We start from the raw sequence: 19,321 nt of genomic DNA on the forward strand, positions 1-19,321 counted from the left end.
CAACTGTCTGCTGTCCTTCGCCCTCCAGCCTCCCACTCCCACTTGCGCTTCCAGTGACTTCCCGGATGGACAGAGCAGGCTTTTCCCGTTGGGGGGGCAGCTCACGCAACTCTGCCCCGGGGCCTCTAGAATGTCGGGCGTCCCCAGCTTCCCTCCCTCAGTCTCCCATCTATACTTCAGCTGCTGCTCCGGGAACAAGGAAGAAGAGGGTCTGCCAAGCAAGGACAAAGCTGGGCCCAGGACCATCTGGCCGGGGGAACCTCAGCCAGCCCTGGCCACCAGACCAAGCAGGCGGGTCCCTGACACCTCGGAAGGATTCCATAGCTTCACTGTCTCCTAGCTGGCGCCCCATATCTCAGCCTTAGAAGGAGTTTGCTTTGGGTCTAAATTAGCTCCACGTTGCAGTTAGAACCATGCCCACTTGGGAAACTGCTTATTCTCCTTTTCATTTACTGTTCTTTTAATAGGTTTCAGGAGTGTGGGGTCCAAGCCTCCTGCCTCGAAGCCGCCCTACCCGGAACCTTAGTTACCGCGAGCCGCACAGCGCTCATCGCAGCCTCCTGCCTCTCGGGCCGGGCCAGGTAAACATCGGGGCTAAGGCCGCACCAGCTCCGGGCGCCCCCACTGCCTGCCCTCCACCAGGAGAAGGCACAGGCTCCCTGAAGACCCTCACACACGTGCCTCTTTGTCCGTGGCGTTTCTGAGAGAGCTGGCTGCTGCTTCTGGGGCCTTCCCAAGTAACAGCTGGTGACTTCTCATTCCTGCTGAGGGCCCCTCTGCTTGGATCCTCAGCTGGCAAGATGCCATCTGCTGGGGCTGGACCTAGAGGCAGGAAGATAGATGAGATGACCTCCAGACAGCCCAGCCACTTACCGGACTCCGGGTCCCGTGCCCGGCCCTGGCCTTGGCTCTAACCTGACCCTGTCCTGCCCCCGGGCCTGACAGCTCTGCCTCGGCCCACCCTTTCCCAGCCCAGAGGCCAGGCAGGAGGACCCCTGCTCCCTGCCCTTCAAGCAAAGGGTGTCCCCAGAGGCCAGCCCAGCTGTACACACCGCACCCCTGCTCGTGTTCCCTGAAAGCAACCCTCCTTTTGTTAATTCTGCAATTTCCCCAAGTGCCAGGAGCATCTCATTTGACAGTCCCTGCATCTGTTCCTGTCACTCTCCAGAAGGCCGGGCCGGAGCCGTGCCAGCCCCTTCCCTGAGGCTACCGACACCTCACACTCTTTCTGTCAGCTTGAGCGCCTTGCTCACCCGGTCCCCTGGGAGCACCCCCAGGTCCTCTCTGTATCCCCGGCACCCCTCCTCGTGGCCTTGTCTGGCAGCCTCGGTAACCATCTCCCCTTCCAGGACCAAGTTCACCTGCCTAAGTCGATGAGCACCCATCCCCTGCCTCAGAGGACTTCAGGGAAGGAGGCTAATCCTCCCTTTGAGGGCTGCCCAGGGTCCTACCAGGTAGAGGAGCTTCATGGCGCCAAGGAAAGGGAAGCCCCTTGCTTGGTCCTTCTCATCACCCCCCGCCCCCAACACACACCCTATACACGCAGTCCTTGGGCTGCTCATTTGCAGGGTAGGGGAAGTTCTGGCAGGGTCCTCAGCCTAGAAGGCCTACCAGAAATCCGCCATGCCCAAGACCTGAGCTTCCACGTAGAGATCCCCAACCTCGTTACTGCTGACACTGGGGCTGGGGAATCCCTGGGGGTGGGGGCTGCCGTGTGCATATTATAGGATGTTTAACGGCATCCCTGACCTCCCCCTAGATGTTACTAGCACACATTCCGCCCCACACGCACCCTTCATGAGAACCAAAAGTGTCCCCAGACACTGCCAGAGGTCCCCTGGTGGAGAACCACTGTGCTAAGGCCAGAAGGTAACCCGAAACCAAGTGTCAGTGACTGACACCTCCACTGGGCTCCAGGAGACAGAGGGACGGCTTCTCTCTTCTGTAAAGGTCCAGATAGTAAATATTTTCAGCTTTGGAAGCCACACGGCCTCTGTCACCATGGCGTGGTCCCCGGTGTGGCACGAAGGCAGCTAGACCATACGTAAACGAACGAGCTTGGCTCTGTTCCAATACATCTTTATTTATGAACGTTGACATTTGAATTTCATATTGTTTTCGTGTGTCACGAAATAGTCTCCTTTTTTAGTTTTTTCAACCATTTAAAAACACCAAATGCATTCATTCTTAGCACATGGACCATGTCCCTGGCTTTAAGGATCTCAGAGGAATCAAAACACTGAGGTTCCTGCTGACCTGCCCCTACAAAATGAACAAAGTCAGGCTCAGAGGCCGACGTTGTGAATGGGGTCCTGGTCCTCCGAGGAGGTGGAGGGAGCCAGTCACCCCCAGTCCCTTTGGCCCAATAACTCCGGGTACCATTTTTAGTGGGGCGACCTCGCTAAACTCAGCAGGACTGACTGCATAATTTGCAGGGCCTGATGCAAAATGAGAATGCAAGGCTCTTCTTCAAAAATTATTAATAATTCCAAGACAGCAGCAGAAGAGCATGAAGCAGTCAGGGGCATTCTGAGCACAGAGCCTGTGCAACCACACGGGCTGCGCGCCCACCAAGCCGGCCCCGGACCTCAGTCTTCTCCTGGGAAGGTCTGCACCCACCCCGAGGCCTCTGGCGGGCAGAGCACCGGCCCGTCAGGATGGTTCTCCGACCCCGAGGGCAGCTTCTCTCACAGGCCCTCAGGCTGGACCAGCACATAGGACTGTGTCCTACACCGTGACATCGGGCTGACGTGGTGACTGGGGGCATCAACCGAGCCCAAGACCCCCTTGCACGCTGTGTGCCCCAGGGCCGTGCTGCAGCTGTTTGAAGGAGCCTGCACTACATGGGCTGGGGCTTGCCCTGCCTCCGGGACCCCGGGATTGAGGGAGAAGGAGTCAACTGCGCCCCAACATGGTCTCCTCCACCCCCCTCCTGAGCCGCAGAGGAACAGAGACCCCACTCATCCGTTCATTGAACAAGCATCTATTGCACTCCGGACGCTCTGCCGAGGACGCAAAGCTAGGGGATCCGGGGTGGAGACACCCATCCCGGACAGATCCGTGAGAGGCGTGCCCATGATGGAACAGGGATGCCCAGGGCCTAAGAGAGCATCGGTGAGCACTGGGCCAATTTTTGAGAGCACGGAGGACTTCAGCAGGTATACTCAAGGGACAAAGATGACTGTTTGACTGTTCCAGAACAGGAACTGCATGAAGAGGGTGAAATGAGAGAGTCTAGGCCCTTCCAGGAAGGGCAGGCAGGTCAACGTGGCAGGAGGGAGCTGGGTGAGGCAAGGCAAGAGAAAAGGACAGAGCTAAAGAGGGGGCAGACCTGATGATCTCCTGTGTCACAGGACGGAGCCTGGCACTAACCTGGAGGCAGGAGAAGCTGAAGAATTTTTAGCAGGGGAGTGACAGGCTCTGATTTGCATTTTAGGGAGCTCACTCTGACTGCAGTCTGGAGCGGGGAAGGAGGGGCTGAGATTGGAAATGAAGGCTGGCGAGGACGAGATGGTCAGAATTCAGATGAAGCCGTGAGGGTCCGAGCCCAGACTGTGGAGCATGCATAGGAGAGGCCTCTGCGGGGCACAAGCGGCAGGGCTGAGTGGTCGGCAGGACACGGGGGTGCAAGGGAGGACGTGATGGTCTGGAAGGTGCCATTCATGGGGGTGGGGAACCCAAGAGGAGCAGCAGGTGGACAGGGGAGATGTATTAACCAGGCTTCTCCGGAGAACCTGTAGGATACGTGTGTGTGCAGAGTACACACGTGTCCTACATATGTGTGGGTACACACACACACACACACACACATAGATATGATTCATTTCAAGGAATTGACTTATCCAGTTATGGGGGCTGGCCCTGTCTTCCATAGACGAGCAGGAAGGCTGGAAACTCAGGCACGTGCTGATGCTGCAGTTTGAGAGCAGAATTTCTTCTTCCTCAGGAAAACCTCAGTTGTGCTTTTAAGACCCTTCAACTGATTGGATGAGGCCCACCCACATTATGGAGGGTAATTTATTTTTTTAATATTTTCCTTTTTAAAAAATATTTTATTTATTTATTTGAGAGAGAGAGGAAGAGAGAGCACAAGCCAGGGGAGGGGCAATGGGAGAGGGAGAAACAGACCCGATGCAGGGCTTGATCCCAGGACCCTGAGATTCATGACCTGAGCCAAAGGCAGACGCTCAACCATCTGAGCCACCCAGCACCCCGAGGGTAATCTATTTAAAGTCAACTGATTGTAGATATTAACCACATCTACAAAATACCTTCACAGCAATCCCAGTTACTATAGCCTAGGCAAGTTGTCACATGAAACTGACCATCAAGGGGCCTGGGGTAGAGGGTTGGGATGTGAGAGGCCCACAGGCATTCAAGTGAAGACTTCCAGCTGGCCGGTGCAGGTTGAAATGCCAAGGATCCCTCTAGGTCCTCATCCCCCCTCCTCTGCCCATGCCTGACTAGCTGGCCTCCCTGCCTCCTGGTCTGCATCTGCTCTGTGGATTCTACCCTCCCCACCACCCCGAAGTGGACTTCCAAATTACGTGTCTCAGCCTGCCTCTTGCTTGCTCAGACCCCTCCAGTAGTTCCCGATTGCTCTTGGATAAAGCCCCCTGTAGGGCTCAAAAGGTTCTTCATGGACTAGACTGGTCTACCCCTCCAGCCTCCTTCCTTCCTTCCTTGAAACTTCAAGTGCAGCCGTGATGACTCCTGCCTCCCCAAGCTCTCCACGGTCTGCTGCCTTTGCACAAGCTCTTCCGACTTTCTGGAACCACACCCTCCCTACCTCCTCCCAGCCCACGCCACCTCTACCTGGTGAGTTCAGAGACTTCCTTCCGGACTCAGGTAAAATATGGTCTCTGTTTCTGACCCTCACTACGCTAAGGCAGGTACCCCTCCGTGATATTTTGGGCCAACTTGGGGGACAGCTCTCACTGGATTATATTTTGATTATTTTTACATATCATCCCGCTGTTACACCGTGAGCATCTCAAGAGGATGGATCATGTCTTATTCTCCTCAGTATCCCCAGCATTTGGTATAGTGCTTAGTACAAAGGTACTCAATATTTTTTTTTTAAGATTTTATTTATTTATTCGACAGAGATAGAGACAGCCAGCGAGAGAGGGAACACAAGCAGGGGGAGTGGGAGAGGAAGAAGCAGGCTCACAGCAGAGGAGCCTGATGTGGGGCTCGATCCCATAACGCCGGGATCACACCCTGAGCCGAAGGCAGACGCTCAACCGCTGTGCCACCCAGGCGCCCCAAGGTACTCAATATTTGCTTGTTAAATGGATGGATGGACGGATGGATATAATTTTCTAACAATTCCTGGCTATCATTTGTGGAAGGCTTCTTTTGTTCCAGGCATTGTACTAGGAGCTTCAAGTTCTGAATCAATCCAGGTTCTCGGCTGCAGACATCGGATGCAGACTTTGGCCATCATAAGTGAAGTTCAGCTATCATGTGGATCACAGAATCAATGGCTAATGCAGACGACTCAGAAAAAATGGGCAGAAACCGAGGGAGGCTAGCCCGCAGAGACTCACTGAGGTCACATCTCAGGAAGGGCCTGATCAGGACACCATCTTTGGCATCGCCCACACTGGATACTCCCTATGAGAGTGCTAGAAACTTCCACTGCCCCCTCTCCTGCTGTCCAACACCTGTACATGTCGCTTCATCTGGTCCATACAACCCTTTAAGGCAGATGGTCTCACCTCCATTTTACAGATGAGAAAATTGAGGCTTAGAGAAGCCTAAGGTCACACAGCCAATCAATCAGTAGAGTAGGTAGAACTGAGATCAATATTCATCTGACTCCAAAGCCCACTGGCTTCCACTCTGCCGTGCACTGTCTCCTTCAGGGGGCACAAGTCCCTGGTCTTATGTAACCACAGCCCCCTGTGTAGTGTACCAGGACACCGCAGCCTCAAAATTTCCATGTACCATCTTGCGCGTAACTATAGATTTGGGTTATGTTTTTGGCCCTAACAAATTACGGTGGGCAACACAAAGATGGCGAAGTCAGCACAAGTCGGCTGAGCAATTAGGGGGTCTGTGCACTGCCGTGGGTTGATTGAAGCTGCTTCCAAGAGGTTAGGCATCAGATATCCAGGGATTCTGGAAAACAGGGAAGCCCACAGAGTGTGGCCGAGGACCCCCAGTGTCCTCACTGGGAGCCCCAGCTCCCATGTTCCATGGCTTCCCATTAGCCATCCTGGGCAGGCGTCTTGAACCGTACTCAGTGGCCACTTCTCTGCAGCCCAGCCCATGTCCAGAGTCACAGCTGCCCCCAACCAGGGACAGTTTGGTCTTGCCAGGACCAAAAGACGCCCCCACCAGGTATGTCCTTCTCAGACCCAGACCGCGATGCCCCAGTGGAGTTGAGGGCAGAGCTCCAGGTAGGGAGCCCGAGCACCCATTCCTAGTCCTGGCTCCACCTCCCCCACTCTGTGACCTTGGCTCAATCATCTGACCTCTCTGTGCTTCATTCTCCCCATGACTCAGTCTCTCTCCACTGCCACTGCCCCACCCCCCACATTGGCCATATTGTTCCATTAAAAAAAAGAACTCAGAGTTCCTTGAGCTCTTTGGAGAGACCACATAAATGCCGGGCATTATTAGCATCATTACTATTAAATATTAATAAGGACATTAGCATTGTCTATTATAAGCCTGAAAAAGAAGCTCCAAGAGCCCTGGGTAGAAGTGGCTAAAAGAATAATTAGGCCCCTCCAGGCCACAGACCCCTTCTGGCCCTCAAGCAAAATTAGGAAGGCAAGTGTAGACAGACTACTCGGATTTCCCTTCCAGCTCCATTTGCTCAGTTCCACTCGGCTCCTCCTGGCCCCACACAAATCATGTTCTTTCCAGTCCCCAAGACCCCCCTGCCAGGAATGCCCTCCTCACCTCCTCCGTCTACCCAGGCCCCATCCCAGAGGCATACACCCCCACCTACCGCATCCTTCACCCCCTCCCAGTGTCCTCTCTCCCCCACATCTGAACAGGGATGGTAGTTACCTGCACTGCTCAGCCCAGCCTGCAAGGATTTACTGAGCCTGCGTTCTGCTCCAGGCACTGCTCTGTAGGGTGGGGGGGGGCGAATGGAGACATTCAGGAGATAATCCCTACCTTTAGATACCACACAATTGAGAGAACAATGATCAGTTATTTTGTATGGTGACTGGCCACACAAAAAGCACTTCTAAAACTCATTGTGTTTAGGGGTGCCTGGGTGGCTCAGTCGGTCAAGCAGCCGACCCTCGATTTCGGCTCAGGTCATGATCTCAGGGTCCTGGGATCGAGCCCCGCATCGGGCTCCCTGCTCAGCAGAGTCTGTTTCTCCCTCTCCTTCTGCCCCTCCCTCCCACTTATACTCTCTCTCTCTCTCAAAGTAAATAAAAATTTTTAAAAAAAATAAATAAATAATCATTGTGTTTAATCCACATGTCTTCACAACCATCCTAAGTAGGAATAAGATTATTCCCATTTTACTGTTGAGGAAGTGGATTCTCAGCAGTTAAGTATCCTTCAGTGATCTGCCCAATGTCACCCGGCTAAGAGTGGCAGAGCTGAGACACAGTCCAGTTGTCTTGAGTGCACACCCAGAGCCCCCCCAACCCTTACGGCAGAGAAGGACTCCGCCTCATAGGTGCACCCCCTTGTGATACGGACGGGGTGAGGGGGCCTGAGTCCTCGCGAGGCCCAAAGGGCAGTACCCGCATTTACTGAGCACCTGCCATGTGCTTGCTCCATGTGAGATACCTTGTGTGATTCCACACCCACATCAACCCAGGGAGGTTTGAGTCTTGATCCCCATTTCCCAGGTGAGGAAGCTGGGCTTTGCAGTGAGCTCTAAGAAAGGGTCTGAAATCTAAAACCAGAGGTAAAGATGCCTGTGGCTGGAGAGGCCAAGGCAACCAAAGTAAGGTTCGGACTGATGAAGAAAGAGACCTGGACGCCATCAGAGCCCTGGGCCCTGGTGGGGTCCCCGCTCCCTCCCCATTTGTCCTCTGGGGCTGGGCCCTGAGCCCTGCCTTCCATGACCATTTGGAGATGCACGGGACTCCACTGTGATCTGCTGGAGCCGTAAAGGGCAGGAGCAGATGGTCTAGGAAGGGTTGGGTGGCCCTCAAGATGCCTTCCGGGGCACTCACTCCAGGGGCTACCACGTGTTTACAGGTGTATTAGTGACTCATGTGACGAGCCCCCTGATAGTCCTCAGCTGGCCCTACTCTGCCCCGTCTGGGGGTCTGTGGAGACTCAACTCGGGGATACGGTGTCCTGCTCTGGACTACATGGAGACGTGTTGAAGCCACAGGGGGAGAGGCACGCCCTACAGTCAGCTACAGTGAGATTCTGGGATCTGGCAGACACTAAAAAAGAGGAAATTGTCCTGTCCCCAACTTTAACCCCCCCCCACCAGAAGGGGAGTCGCTGGTGGCTGGCACACACGCATAGTGATTAAGCCACGGAAGCTGGAAGACCAGCAGCCTCCGCTTCTCCACTTGTTCACTGTTCACTTTGAGAAAATTCCTTAACCTCTCCGAGCATCATGTGTAAAATGGGAACAATGGTAACAACATGTACCCGTTGGGGGGATAAGTCAGATGAAGCACTTAGCACAGCTCCTGGCACATTGGACACACTTGAATTATTGTTAATAATGTATATAATAATTAATAATAATATTATGAAATACTTTAGTTATTACCAGACAAATGGACCCCACAGGCAAAACTCAGCCTGGACCCCCAAATGTCTATTCCACTCCCTCCTCAGGAGGAGGGACACCTTAGAAGCTGGCAGTGAGGATCCCCAGGAACCCCCCAAATCCATCAGTACCAGGATCAGCTGATGAAACAGGCAAGATGATGAAACTTCGGGAATTGTCTCCCCACATCTAGATCTCGGCTTAGTAAGTGCTCCTGCCTGCACTCTTGCTGAGGCTGCCAGAGACCCCCTGGGGCGGGGCAGGCCGGTGGCAGAAGAATCAGAGAATTCGAGACCCATGCCCCCCGGGCTGATCTGATCAGGACGAAACGTGTCCTTTCCAAGCACCCAGCCGCCACGGCAAGGGCAGCAGCTGTCCTAAAATAGAGTCACAAAGCCAGCTGTCTCCATCTAAAGCAATCCTTGCAAGCATTTCCAGACCCTCGGCCCCTGAGTCAGCCCGTCCCCTGGCCCGTCAGCCCCATGGCCACAGATACACCATCTCCTCTCTTGGCAGCCAGTTTCTGCTTGGAGAGAACTTGAAGCCCACCCTTCAGCGCCCGAGTGGACCTGCATGGCCTCAGAGGGCAAGGGTCCCAGCCCTAGGGAGAGGGACAGACAGACAGACAGACAAGGACAGTGCGGGCAGAGGCAGAAAAGGGGAGGACGTCCCGGAAGGACGTTCCCCGAGAAGTGTCATCAGCACCATCAGCTGTCTCTCCGTCAGGAACAAAGAAGACCCTGAGCTGAGAGAGCCCCTCGGAGCAGACCAGAAGGACAGGAGGGGAGAGCAGATGGGACCTGGGCAGGCACTCTGGCCGTGGCGTCTGGGCAGCAGAACTGCCCCCCTTCCATGTCCTCTCCTTTTCCAGGACCTCTCCCGCAGCTCAGGTCTGTCCCGAGCCCCAGCGCCCCCCTCCACCCCAGAAGACACAGAGCTGCGCCCCAGGCTTGACAGGGCTGGCCATCTCCAACTCCAAGCCCGGCCTGGCCCTGCCAGCTGTTGCAGCATCTGGCCCACTCCCTAGTTCTGCCGTATGAGTGGACAGCAGGTGGAGCCGGGGGGGGGGGTGTGGTGAGATGACAGCGACAGCCTGACAGAGCTGACTGCTGTTGCAGATGGCTGTCCCTCCAGCGCCAGGCCCCAGCCTTCCCGGGCATGCCCCCACGTGATAGGAACAGAGCAGAAGAGGTGTGCCACTGACCTGAATGAGCACCTAGCGTCTCAGAGCTGGCAGGAAACTCGGCCATCTTTAACCCCTTCGCATTACCACTGAGGCTCAGAGAGGGCAGGACACTTAGCCAAGCACACACAGCCAATCAGTAGCAGAGCCCAGACTACCCTTCGGACATTCAGACCTTCAACCTAGTGAGCTCTTCATGACCTCACACTGCTGGTTGATTAAAAATGGGCTTGGATCCATAAGTACTGATGTGGAAGCTGTCCGAGATCTATTATACAGTTTAAAAAAATATTTTGCAAATCATGCTGTAGTGTGCGATCCCATTTTCATAAAATAATACTAGTAACCCCCATAATTATATACGCAAAAATAATAAACCTGGGGGCACGTAAGTCAGATTTGTTAAGGGACTTTCACTCTCTATTTTTACATTTCCTCTAGTGTGTGGCTATTTTGACAGAGCCCTGTCACTTTCATAAGCTAGGGGAACAATAAAGATGAACATATGGGGCGGGCAATGGAGGTGCCCCTCCACCCCACTTGCCCCGCACAGCAGGCTGGAGATGTCTGATCTACGTGCCTTCCTGAAGTAAGGGGGCTTCTGGGGGAGGCAAAGAGTTTGCCTCCGTGGGTGCCCAGGATTTGGGGAGCAAGGGCCACTTTCTTTTCCCTCCCCGCTGCACCCCTCTCCAGCCCCTTAGGCTCTGGGCTGGGCAGCGATGGGGGGCTGGGGCGGGCAGGCCAGACAGCGCCCCGCGGCCGAGCCACCCATGCATTATGGACGCCGCGGGCGCCCTGGCTTGCTCCCTGGTCCTTAAATGACAGCAAATGAGGTAAAGCCAGAAGGGTGGGGACGGGAAGGGGGCGGGAGGGGGGCAGAAGGAAGCCGTCTCCAGGGCCCCCAAGCGTTGGCTGAGGACCGGAGGCCAGCCAGTGAGCGGAGCCTGGAAGAGGGAGGAGCACATGCTGATGCAGAGATGCCGCAGTGGCTCCGGGCGCGCACACACACAGGCGCCCTCGCCGCCACCACCACCGCCACCGCGGCCGCCACCGCCGCACCAGGACCGCGGCGCGCGGCAGAGGCGCGGAGGCGAGCCGGGGACAAGAGGAGGACGGTCCCGGGAGCCGGCGGCCGGGCTGGCTCCCGCTCACCGCCTCGGGCAGCGTCCACCTGCCCCAGCCAACACCCTTCTTTCACCCCAGGTAGGTGCCAACCGCTTTTGTCTCCTCCAGCCCCCGGGCCGGGAGGGGGGGGGGGCTTCCCGGCGCTGCTGTGGCCAGGGGCTCCGGCTCAGTTTCCTTGCAACTTGGGAGGGGGAAGGGGCAGAGCCAGAGCCCCAGCCGCTGAGGCCAGTCTGACTTCTCACCCAGCCCCTCGAGCTGGGGGGGGGGCCGTGCCCGACCGGAGGTCCCCTCCACCCTGCCTACGTGGGTGGTATCCTGCAGGGCCCTGGCAGGCCCAGCCTGGTCAGGAAGCTGGACCCCAGTGGTGTCCAGGAATTCCAGCCGGCACCAACACCTGCCCACAGAGAGGGCAGTGGCTCTGGGGCCTGCCCAGTGCCCGGGTCCAGAGCCAGATGGTCCACGAGGCCAAGCCCCAGACTCTGGCCTGACCTCCCCCACCCCCTGAGGAGTCCCTGGGTGGAATTGAGCCTGACTGTCCGGACTTGAGGTGTCCCTGAGTTTGCCTCTGCCAGGTGACCTTTGCAAAGTCTTGCTTCAGTTAGACCTGGGGAGAGGGGGCCTGTGGAAGAGAGAGGGGGGAGTGGAACTCAAGTTTGGGCAAAGGCTTGTCCAGTAGTGGGGACTTAGGAAGGAGAAACTGAGGCAAGTCACATCCCAAAGTGTGAGAAGCCAGGACCACCAGGGCTGACATTCCTTGCCTCCCCCCTCCCCAACCTTGCTTTATCCCCAGATCCCTCCCCTCCTCCTCACTGGTGGGAGGGAAGGACTGGCATCAAGTTTGGCTTCCCCCAGGAGGAAAGGGGCCCGGGGAGAAGGAGGGAGGGCTCAGTTTAGAGGGTCCGGTAAGAGAGAGAGTGTAGGGGGCTTACATCACCTACCAGAGAGGCAGCCTCAGCCAGTGTCCAGAGCTGAATTCTGTTGCCTTCTCCAGGAGGGATGCCCAGGTATGGGAAGCAAGAACGGGGGTGAGATGACACAATGTCTGTGGAAGGGGACAGTCCTGGTGTTACAAAGTCGGGACACTTCAGCCACACAACACTGGGGGCTAAGCCTGTGTCCCGGATTGGGCAGGGCGGGGCGGGGGGAAGCTGTGGGTCAAGGTTGTCTGGAGGTTTGGGAATCCAGGCAGACCAGGAAGGGGGTGGCCCAGGAGAAGGGTAGGTTCTTTGGCCCCCAAAGTACCGCTCTTAACGTTGCCCCTTTCCACAACCAGCCTGTGACTGGTCAGACCCCACCGCCCTGCCTTTCAGCCTGACTCCGCAGGGCCCTTGAACCCCCTTCCAAGCACAGGTGGCACTCTTTTCCCTGTGTTCAGAGGGGGGCGGAGGAGGAACAGCCCGAATAACCCAGTCCCTCAGGGGGCTCCTGATCTCCTTTGGCCCGCAGCCTGGGGCTCATCTCCCAACCGTCTGGCCAGAGAGACGCTCTGTCCGCTTAGCTCTGTCCGCTTAGCCTCCCCGTTCACCCTCAGATGGACCAGACACGCCGCTGGAGATCAAGGGCAGCAAAGGGTGGGCCACCTGTGGGACCCTGGCTCCTGAGGGTGGAGCGGGGAAATCCTGCCCTGACTCCTGGCCTTGGGAGGAGGGACTTCTGCCCCCCACCTCCAGAGAGAGCAGCATCCAAGCCGCACCCCGGGGTGCCTCACCGGTTAACCCCTTTCTAGCCAGGCTGCAAAACTACTCACGCAAGGCTTTTGCCACAAGGTCAAAGTTATTCCTAATTTCCCACAGGATCTGTTGGGAGTCCTCAGCCAGCAAGAAGGAGGGGGGAGGTGAGACAGATGGGAGGGCGGCATCAAAATCACATAAGGTTCACCTGTCCTTCTGGTGCTCCCCAGCAGGGAGGGATGCGGAGGCTCCCAGGTGGACAGGTGCCTGGAGATGGTCCCCTGCTCTCTCGACTCTCTTACTCCCTGTTCATCTTCTACGCCCCACCTGGCCAAGCTCTTCCCTCACACTCCCTGGCCAAGTGTACCCCTCCAGCCTCAGCCTTCAACCTACCTCCACACCATTGCCCCTGCCAGATTTCATTCCTTATGCAACTCTACTCCAGCACCTTCTCTGCCAGCAGTTGTTCAAATAGAGACACATGTAGGATGCGCCTCTGTGGTCAATGGGATGGTTGTACATATTGTCCCTGACCGAATTTATGTCCTCAGGAGCGAGTAACACAGAAGAGGGTCTCCCTGGGACACGCTCTCTAACCCAGAGGGCATGAGGCAAGCAATACATTTGGGGTGGGTGGGAGGATGTATATGTCCTACCCCCCCATCCTCAAGCCAAATGTTTGTGAGAAAGCAAATCTCAAAGATGATCTCGAAACCCGAGAGTGGGTGGCATTTATGATCTAGGGGAGATTCCCCGGACAGAACCAGGGGGCAGGAGCAAGAGGTGGGCGATACACAGGGAAAGAAGAACCAGAACAAAGAAAATGCTAGTGAAGCAGGAGGGACCGAAGTCAGACTGCTAGAGACACCTCCTAGCCAGGGAGACGAGCCACGAGGAGGGGGGCAATCTCCTTTCCAGGGACTCTTAAGAGGGTCTGGGGACTGGGGTCTTGTCCACAGCTAGACAGCCCTGGCTGGAGGCGGAGGTGGTGGGACGGCCCTGGAAATTCCTTCCATCCTCAGGTGATGCTCTTTCAAAAGGTAACAGGGGGTGACTCATTAGAAGACAGACCTCCTTTTCAGTCCCTCCTGCAGGCCGGACACCTCCCATTCTTCTGAACCATCCTAACCTAGACCAACCTTCCCCACTCCCCCCACAGGGGGTTTTGTGAACCTGGACCGTTCATGGAAGTTTCCATGGGCTTGGGGCCCTGATGGTAACCATCTTGGAGTAGAGAGGTCCTTTCTTTGGCTTAATGAGTTCTCTTGGTGCGAAATGAGCCCATGTGTCCATGTTTACCCAGAGACAATGCAAAGGTGTGACGCTTTCACCCAAAACTGAGCGCCCTCCGCCCCAGGACACGTGCAGGCCCAAGCACCCCTCAGCACCCTTCTCGTCTAACGAGTCCCCTGCCCCGCAACCATCCGGATGAACCTTGCTGGATCTCCTCTAGCCCTAGCCCACATCCTCTTAATGTCTGCTGGCCTCCTAGACCCAGAGACCCCCCATCCTGCATTTGGCGGGAGGGCAGCCTTCCTGCGGGGGGGCCCAAGAGTTCATCGGGCCCCAGAGCAGAACCTAGCCTGAGGGGAGGAGCAAGTCCAGACGCACCCCCACCAGGCGTGGCTCTGAACCAGCCTGCAGGAGACTGTCCGGGAAACGGGCGGGGGGGGTCTCCCCTCTGCAGAGATCAGGGGACATAGGGAAATTGGTCCACTGGTTTCTTCCTAACGTGGTTCTTCAGAACCAAGTTGAAACAATCACCCTTACTCCTAGCCTCTCAAAAAGGAATGGTCCTTCCAAAACCCTCACCCAATCACTCCACACAGGCAGGCGAGCAGGGAAAATCTGAGTCTGGGTAAGACTTGCCCCTTATCCCGATCTCCTCCCAGGAGGATGCAAGACTCTCCCTTCTTCCACTCCCCACTCTGAGGGGTCACCTCAGGCGACAGGGCCAGCGCTGGGGAGTCAGAGACTCTGGGCCGCAGAGCAAAGGCCAGACTCCCCTGGCTCTGAAAGCTCAGACGACTGTGTCAGCCTGGGGTCACAGCTCTTCCCAGAGGGCACAGCAGTGGCCAGGGCTATGAACCAGCTGCTAGTACAAAGAGCCTGCAGAGAATACTGGGCGGGGGGGGGGGGGGGGNCCTGCACAGCTCCCCTGTTCCCACCCAGTCCTTGTCCCCTGCTGGGGACCGAGGAGGTGCCTAGCCCACCCAATTCTGTCCTAAGGACCTCCTCCAGCTCAAGGCACCAGCCTTTCCCGCCGAGACCTTTCCACCACTGCCCTCCTCCCCCACCAGCTCCGGCCCCCCTGCCTGGCCTGTGGTCCCACCAGCCACCGCAGACCCTGTTCTTCCAGAGAGGTGTGGACTGGTTCAGAACTTCCTGGAAGACAGTGACCCTATCCCAGGTGGCTCTTCCCTCCCTAGGCAGAGCGCCCCTCCCACCCTAGACCCTGCAGGCAGGCGGTGAGGGTGGTTGAGGGGCAGTGCCTGCTGGGAGCACCCACGTGCATGTCCTCAGCAGGTGCCCCCTGCACACATGCCATCTGGGTGTCACTCTGTGCTCATGCCCTCGTCTCGGGTGGCGTGCTTGCTGCTGCTTGCCTGGGCCTGCTGCACCTGCAGGGCAGAGGGAGGGCAGGCACCTGCCCGGGGAGACTGAGGGAATCTGTCAGTGTCCTACACGTTTGTGAGTGCCGCCTGAATGTCATGACCGCATGGGAGTGAGTCTGACTTGTGTCTGTCTGGGTCGCTCCGTGTGTTGGGGTCCGTGCTGGAGGTCCCGGAGGGTTCTCAGTGGTGAGATCTGATCTTTTCCGAGTACTCACTAGGGGCCAGGCCTGCTGCTGACCTTCCCAGAGTCCCTTCTCATCCCCATTTTGCAGGTGGAAAACTGAGGCTCAAAGAGGATAAGTAATGAATGTAAGGGTTAAGGTTATGCTAGGTAGTTGTATACCAGCGTTACTCTAGTTAGTAAGGACCAGGCCGGTTGGCACAAGAGTCCACACTGCTAACCACTGTGCCTGGCTGCAGGATGGAGCGTGGTGGTAGCTGAAGGGCTCCCACAATACTTCTTGGCTTATAATATGTCACTTAGTCTCTGCCCTCAACTGAGCTCCAAACTCCCCCTTATCCCACCAGCACCCATGTGAACGTCACCAAACCCCTCAATACTCAAATCTCCATTATCCAGGGGAAGGAGAGACAGAGTCAGGGCCAGGAGCTGCGTGTCCCAAGTGGTAGCATGCGGGCAGAGTGTATCTGTCACGTTCTGGCTGGTTCTGTGCAGGGTTCACAGCCCAGAAAACCCTGTCGTGTGCTCGAGTCCGGCTCACAGCTTTCCATCCTGCGGCTGTCCCCCAGGCCCTTTGTTTCCTGTGCCCAGCAATTCAGCCTACTCCCCCTGGTGCCCCTGAACCCCCAAGCAGCCCATTCCCCCATGTGCTGCTGCCGCACAGGACCAGCCCCTGACGGCGACAGCCTGTGCCCGCCTGTGCCAGCCTGCGCCTGCCTGTGCCAGCCTGCACCTCTGCACCGGGGCAGCTGGCCTGGGCCAGGCTTGGCTGGCTCAGGGCTCAAAGGGCCAGCTCTGGGCCTGGCATAGCTCCACTCCTGCCTTGCTCCCGACAAAAAGGCCTCCTCCCTCCTGGGCATTCTAGAATGTGTCATAGGGCAGATGGTATAGGGAGATGACTGGGCCACACTTAGTGGGTCAGGAAACTGCAAAGGCAGTGTTTTCATCCTTATGTCCCCAGTGCTTAGCACAATGCCTGGCACATGGTAATAATACTGGCAGGGAAAGGCTGTGGGGCAAAACTGGGTGCCAGTTGCCTGACCTTTAGGAAGGCAACAAGCTCAAACTTTGACCCAGGCTCCGTGTGTGTGTGTGTGTGTGTGTGTGTCTGTCTGTCTGTCTGTCTGTCTGTGTGTCTGTATGTGTTCACACAAGGCCTTGGCACCCAGTGGACTCAATGTACATCTGATTGGCCTGGCTGGTCTCTAGTGCTCCCCAAAGGCACCCCAGGAGCTCCTCCCCAAGCCATGTCCCTTCTGAAGCAGGTCTCAGTCCCCAGGGGGTGCCCAGGGCCTGTCAGCCCAAGGTGACTGAGAGAAGTCTGGGTTAAACTGAAGTGTGGAAGGAGCGGTGGGATAGAGTTATCCATGATGTAGGCCTATGGTAAGAGTTAGCCGGTAACTCTGACCGCTGCGGGTGAGAAGGGCTCCAGGGTGAGGGATCCTCCCGGCGGATCACAGAGAAATGAGGCAGGAACTGGGTCCTCACGCCCTGGACTGGGTGGGGACACACACAGACATACACACAAAGACCAGGCATAAACAGACACAGACACACACATACACACAGAGACACAAAGACCAGACCACACATATACACAGGGACATAGAGACACACCACACACACGCACGCACGCACACACACCCCTCGCCCGCAAGCACGGCCGGTGGGCAGCAGCAGACCCCTGCCCTGGAGTCTCCAGCCCCAGCCCTGGCTCCCTGGGTCGTGTGCTTCTGCTTTGCTCCTGCACGCTCGCACACTCACACAGTCGCACGCTTGCACACTCGCATGCTCCAGCCGAGTGCCTGGAGCGCAGGCTCCTCCCTGAGCGCGCACCCTGCCCCCTCCCTGAGCGCCCGGGCCTGGCAGGCAGACAAAGGGCAGGAAGCACACGATGATGGAGAGCCTTCTCCGTGCCAGACCCCAGGACACGCCGCACCAGCGCCCCGAGGGCCGTTTTCAAACTTCTTAGAGCCGGGGAACCCTTTGTTTAAAGGGAACTTCCAGTAGGTAAAGCGGGTACACGTGGCCCTGCTCTGGCTGCAGCGGGGCAGGGATCTGGACCCCATCCTCTCCATTCCCCCCCCCCACCGAACCGTGACCCCAAGGCAAGTCCACACAGCCCTGGACCTGCCCAGGGCGCTCCATCACCTCATTTCCCATTCAGAACAACTCTGGAACGTACGTGTTGTGACGCCCACTTCGTAGATGCGCAAACCGAGCTGCCACCAGGAGGAATAATGTGTCCAGGCTCACAACCTGTGAGGAGATGAGGCTGCATCACTGACTCCAGTCTGCGGACTCGCAAGCCTTCGATGGTTTGCAGTGGGCCCTAGTGGCTCCCTATCAGGAGGATAGCCTCCAGGGCCATACTTCTAGATTCTTCCATGACTAAACACCCTGCTAACTTAGAGACCTGTGTGTGTGTGTGACAGAGTGTGTGTGTAAAGGTGTGTGCGTGTGTACGTGAAGGTGTGTGGGGAAGAGAGTGGGAGGAAGTGTGAAAGTGTGTAAAAGTGAGAAAGTATGTGAGACGAAGAGGCAGAGTGTGCACGTGTACATGTGAGAGGGTGTGTCTGAGACTGAGTTTGAGTGTGTCGTGAGTCTGCGTATATGAGAGAGACAGTGTGTGTGTGAGTTGGCCCTCGGGTGGCCCTTGGGGAGCACTGAAGCCTGGCGCCCCCGAATCAGCCACGCGGAGAGTGGGAGTGTGTGCCAGTGTGTGTCTACCGGCTGCGGGAGGATGTGGCCACAGCTGCTCACCATCAGTTCAAGGCGACTCACAAGTCACACCTACCGTTCGCAGAGCATTTCGCTGGGTGGCGGCGACACCAAGATGAAGGAGCGGGTCGCTGCCCTCGGGGAGCTCCCAGGCTTTGAGTGGGGGCAGCCGCACCTCCACGCGTGGGTGCCAAGGGTCTAGTGGCGAGCGGAGCTGAAGTCTAACTGTGCAGCGGCCTCTGAGGGGCTCGCTGGCAAACAAAGAATTTCTGGGCTCAAGCCTGGAACTGAAAGTGGCAAGGACAGAGAGGGGTGCATGGTCACAGAGAGGCGGCACCTGGGCTCCTTCCTGACAAGGGGAAGTGGATATGAGGCTGGGGTTGGGGCAGAGGAGGGAGTGCCTATGTTTAAACAGCACTGCCCCACCCCCACCCCCACTGACACCCAGCTGCTCAGCCCACAGCCTCCCTGACTGCCCCGGGCCAATCCCCCCACTCCCCCAGCTGCGGCTGCTCAGGGACTGAGAAGGGTTGCGGGTGGCCAGATGTTGAGGTTTTAAGGCATTTGGGAGCCCTTTCTTTCCAAAGGAATAGAGTAGGAAGTGAGACGGGGAGATCCTGGGGAGATCCTGGGCTTGTCTCGGTCTTCAGACTGCACTGGCCCTGACGGCAGACTCTGAAGTCGTCTGCAACCTGCCTTCCCCCGCTCCGCTCCCCCCTCCCCCGCCTCCCTCCCCCATCTCCCCATCCAGGGGACAGCATTCCCAGGCCTTCATCCACAGGCACTCTCTGGGGCATCGCAGGCTCAGAGCCGGAGGGGACCTGAGAGCACCCATTTTACAGATGAGGACACTCAGACCCAGAGATGGTGTGGGTCTTGCCGCGACACTCAGACCCAGAGATGGTGTGGGTCTTGCCGCCAGGCTCTCCCCAGTCTCAGCCCCCTCCCCCTTTTCAGGCTTCTGGAAAGGCGCAGGGCAGAGAATCAGAATCTGCATCTGGATTATCTGCTTTCCATGGCAGCTCTGACAGGGAGCCCTGGGAGCTCAGTGACCCAGGCTCCCTCTGAAACCAAAAAGCAGACCCCTGAGATTCCACCCTACCCCCA

General features: G+C 57.0%; 1 protein-coding gene and 1 long non-coding RNA gene across 3 annotated transcripts in view; one reads left to right on the top strand and one right to left on the bottom strand.

Moving 5' to 3' along the window:
- Positions 1-5,206: 5,206 nt before the first annotated feature.
- LOC117803460 lies at positions 5,207-18,639 on the bottom strand. Its single transcript, XR_004627357.1, has 5 exons — positions 18,291-18,639; positions 17,679-17,752; positions 11,966-12,069; positions 7,027-7,088; positions 5,207-6,126 (listed from the first exon to the last, which is right to left on the bottom strand). It is a non-coding gene; the product is annotated as an uncharacterized LOC117803460 (long non-coding RNA).
- The window catches only part of CNTN2 (contactin 2), a 32,405-nt gene continuing 23,857 nt past the window's right edge, over positions 10,774-19,321 (top strand). Inside the window, exon 1 of one of the 2 annotated variants that reach the window (XM_034667112.1) lies at positions 10,774-11,105. In XM_034667112.1, the coding sequence (XP_034523003.1) occupies positions 10,880-11,105 (226 nt within the window). In that variant the 5' untranslated portion in view covers positions 10,774-10,879. The remainder of the gene's footprint in view (positions 11,106-19,321) is intronic. The other variant, XM_002918204.4, reaches the window with a different exon arrangement.

This window comes from Ailuropoda melanoleuca, chromosome 8, assembly GCF_002007445.2.
Source record: "Ailuropoda melanoleuca isolate Jingjing chromosome 8, ASM200744v2, whole genome shotgun sequence".
Lineage (NCBI taxonomy): Eukaryota > Metazoa > Chordata > Mammalia > Carnivora > Ursidae > Ailuropoda > Ailuropoda melanoleuca.